This window comes from Solanum tuberosum, unplaced genomic scaffold (genome assembly GCF_000226075.1).
Source record: "Solanum tuberosum cultivar DM 1-3 516 R44 unplaced genomic scaffold, SolTub_3.0 scf00527, whole genome shotgun sequence".
Lineage (NCBI taxonomy): Eukaryota > Viridiplantae > Streptophyta > Magnoliopsida > Solanales > Solanaceae > Solanum > Solanum tuberosum.
In genome coordinates, this window is record NW_006239447.1 from 1 (window position 1) to 4292 (window position 4292).

General features: G+C 32.2%; 1 protein-coding gene across 1 annotated transcript in view; it reads right to left on the reverse strand.

Annotated features, from left to right (window-relative positions):
* Positions 1-1755: 1755 nt before the first annotated feature.
* The window catches only part of LOC102589641 (50S ribosomal protein L30), a 4092-nt gene continuing 1555 nt past the window's right edge, over positions 1756-4292 (reverse strand). The window contains exons 2-3 of the mRNA XM_006364974.2: positions 2408-2619; positions 1756-2274 (exon numbers count right to left, since the gene is read on the reverse strand). Of these exons, the coding sequence (XP_006365036.1) occupies positions 2140-2274; positions 2408-2599 (327 nt within the window). The 5' untranslated portion in view covers positions 2600-2619 and the 3' untranslated portion in view covers positions 1756-2139. The remainder of the gene's footprint in view (positions 2275-2407; positions 2620-4292) is intronic.

A 4292-nucleotide genomic window follows, 5' to 3' on the forward strand; every position in this document is an offset into this window, starting at 1 on the left:
AAATTGGAGGATCACTTCAATCTATTCACTGTAATTTATTTATTTATTTTTTTGGTTTTGGTTTCTTTATTTTTTGTATGTTGAACCTTTTATTTTAATAAAATATATCCACTTAGATCTACTTAGTGGTATTAAAAAAAAAAAATGAAATAATTATGATTGGGCATTAATATTTCTGAGGGGGATATGACATGTCAATTATATAAAGGAGAGTGAGCTACACACATGGTTAGGAGGGGCTTAAAAGTTTTATTTAATTGTGTTTAAGGGTCTAGATGACAAAGGGGTAAGTAAAAAGGTTCAGAATACAAATTGATACAAGTATAAGGGTTCACCAGACTATTTCGCCTTTAATTAATATAGAGTTGTTCAAATTTTGATGTTCAAATAATTAGTTTCGTATCGATATAGATTTGTATATTTATTGTTTTTATGAGAAAAGTATGTTATTGTTTTTTATATCCATAAGTATTATAATAATATACTAGAATTTTATATATAATTATATATTTGATATTATATTGAATATCATATCAAATACAAAAAATTCAAAAAGTATTCGATATATACACTATCATGTTCATCTCTATTTTTCTACTAAAATTTCACTGAATAAATTATATTTTTGTAGTTGAAGAGGAATATATTAGTAAATGAGGGGAAAAGTAAATTTAAAAAAAAATAAAATTGCAGGGGGTAAGCAGTTATATGGAAGATTGAGAAGTGGCGTATTGGATAAGTAAATGGTCATATATAAAACAATATGAAAAGTATAACTATTTCCAAATATTAAAAAGTATCATTCTTTTCGATAAAATCTTTCTTTCAGTAGTAATAAGAGAAAATTATTCGAATAATAAATATCCTTTAGCAAAAAAAAATTAGTGCCTTCACTGTGACACACAAGCACAAGGAAGATTCTTTTCTTTGTCCAAACCACAAACCCCATTTGTCATCTTTACTTCTTTTGCTCTATGTTCCTCATTCCATGAAATTTCTCTCTTTCTTACTATGGTATAATAATATGGTACTAAAATTTTTGATCGAATAACTTTAATTTTTGGTTTTTAATAATATTATTTTTTTAATTATAATTTATTTATTTTATTTTTAGTCTGTTTTATTTTATTTTAAAAAAAAAAACTTTCTTTTATCACTCTAACACGAGTTGCATGTGATTATGCAACGATCACCTTGCAAGGCATTAGTAAAGATAATGAAATTTGGTCCAATGAATTTTTAACCTCCTCCAATAGGGCATTTGACCAAGTTAAATTTTGAAATTTTATGGCCAAATGTGTATTCAGGGCTATATACAAATTCAATCTTCAAATATCAATTTTCACTATGAAAACAAAGAATATTTTTTTGCAACTTCCACGATGAAACATGGCCAAACTCACTCCAAAATAATATATTGATTTTCTATTATCATAAATTTTATTATATGAAGCAGATCAAAGATAAATAATTAAGATGAAATCATATAGAAACTTCAGCCACCAACTCCTCACCCCATTTTTCTTCTCAAAGCACCAACGCCAGCCATCACTTCAGACTAAAGAAAGATATTTAAAGACAAAATAACTAACATTGATTTCTTCCTTTTATTCAAAGATCATTGTTATATTAGTATATATATATATATTGACAGAAAGACCAGTATAGACTCGAGCTCGAATAGAGAAGACAGGGAAGAGGAAGAAGAAGAAAAAAGGCAAAGGAAAGGTAAACAGAAAGCAGTGAAAATCAAGCTAAAGTTCCCAGAGAAACCCGGAAAAATCCAAGGTTGTTCCTAATATGACATAAACATGAAGCAATCCTTCATTGCACTTCATTGAGCTAGAGTTCTCAGAGCTAGAACTAGTTTTTAGTTTTATATCATCTTGCTTCAAGTTCCTTATTCCACAGTAAGGACCTAATCAACTCTCTAGATTGCTCCAGAGGCATCGTTTATAGCCAAAACAATAATAACCACCACCTGAATACAAAGGTTCAATGCAATTTCATAGCACATGCTAAAGCAAAAGCTCCTACCACAGCTTTCAAATGTTCAAAAGTATAACTTGGGTGCACTACATTGTTGGACCATTATAGCAGGACCAAATTACAAATCTGACCATGAAAGAGTTTCGACAGTTACTGAACTGAATCAGCTGCAGGGGCTGCGTGATGGTTTACAACCAAAGGAGGACGTAGAGCTTTCTGATTAGCTAGTTTCTCCTTACGTGCATTGTACATCTCTTCTGTCTCAACGACAACCAATCTTTTCACCTAAGATCAAAATGAGAGATACAAAAAATATTAATCTTCACATGGTAACGACAAGAGTTGTATAAACCAGACTAGATGAAGGCAAGAAAACTCATTAAACTAGTCCATATTGATAGCATAGCACTATTAAAACCTGCTGAATCATTCCCCTAACAGTAGGTGTGTTCCATCGCATTACAGTCCGGTTGCATTTGCCAAGACGCAATGCCTCAAGGGTACGCCTATGGAGCCTCCTAGTGCCTGGTATACCCCTTACAAGGGTTATGTATAGATTAGGGCTCCATGCGACTGGAGTACAAGCTTTAAAAGCGTTGTAAGCACTCATATCTTCTTGCTTTACCGCTTCTGCAGAAAAGAAAAGAGTAAGATTTGCAAGGATAGTTCCTAAGAAAAGGTGACAAGCATCTTAGTAGAAAGTGTAAGGTAGCTGGAAATTGGAAATGAATTAGATTTGTAGGGATGAATTCTGGAAAAGTAAAAACACAGGTAACATAATTTACAATCAACAATAGAAAAAGTGAGGCACTCAAGAGTATTAAAATTCTCCGTAGTGGGAGAAAACTGCATCATAATTAACACAAGCTAACTCATAAGTCTGAGATTGAAGTATGCAATCTGCATAGTTGAAATTCTGCCCCTCTGAGAAGAACTTCCATATGGTAGCCCTAAGAGGTCACCCCATGACTGAAAACAAATTTTAATGATGAGTCTCCTCTCCCGAACAACTTAAACCTTAAGATGGGTCAATTCATACAATTCAACATGTCATCGAAATGCTGGAATCAAGTCTCTCCACTACACAAAATCATTTCATGTACTTGACCCAACAAAAAACTCAAGTCCATACGCAAGGGAACATATTGCAAACATATTCAAATAAATAAAGTAGCCATTATTTTGATAAAGAAAAAGTATCCATTCTTTAATAGCTGATAAAAACGAGGCGATTCAAGTGATTCAACACACTCGTTATGAAAAGGGTATAGGAAACTGGAACAACTCAAAACACTACTCATTCCCGAACATGTACAACACTTAAGAAGAAAACTATGGAAACAAGAGAACTCAATGTTTTTGTGTGCCCTGGATAGAAGTAGGAGGTATGCTTACAGCAATAGACGAGAAGAAATGTGCATTCATGGTTTTCAAAAGCTGCTGTAGTTCTTAAACATGTAGTAGTCAAGCCAAATCAAGACTTTCATGTAGACTAAACTAAAATAGTTAAATAACTAAGACAAATTTGTAAAAAGATGTAGCAAGTCCCATGTAAAAAGAAGAAAAAGATAACATAATAACCAGTATTCTATACAAGAATATTAGACTTTGAAACCCACATTTTACAATAATAACCAGTATATGTAAACATAACATAATGCACCACCACTGAGTACTTCGGTGATATGAACCAATGACGGGGACCATCAAGCTTAAACCGTTGAGATTTTACTTATTAAATCATTGCAACTATTTAAGTTTTTTTTAAAATTATTTAGACATAATAAATAGCTGTCATTTTAGTCAGTTTTGAACACAACTGAAAAAATGTTCAAGAACAAGTCATTGAAAACATCATTTTCTCAACTATAGAGATAGAACAAATTTCTCCTTTTAGTTTCCCTCTCAGCCACTGTTATACATACCAATCTTAGCTTTTCATGAAACATCAATGGTGATTTCTCATATTTCCCAAAATTCTTTTACTCTGATCTCTGTGTATTACTTTGAGAAGAGTAGTTATAGGGCCATTTCTGTGACGTTAAAAAATGATAAGCATCTCCATAAATCAAAGAGAATTGCTTCCCTAGAAGCAAAGAGAATAGTCAACAGTAAGAGAGTTACGCATACCATTTAACTCTACATGAGCATATACTTGGTCACTCTTTTGAAGTTGAGTGAATTAAAATATTAAACAGCTTAAGACTTAACAAGAATTAGGGTCTTTCGAGAAAGTAAATGTATGAACCTTCCAATTGAGGGAGTTTTACCTTAGAAGCTTCAGTGACCCATCCCCCCCACCC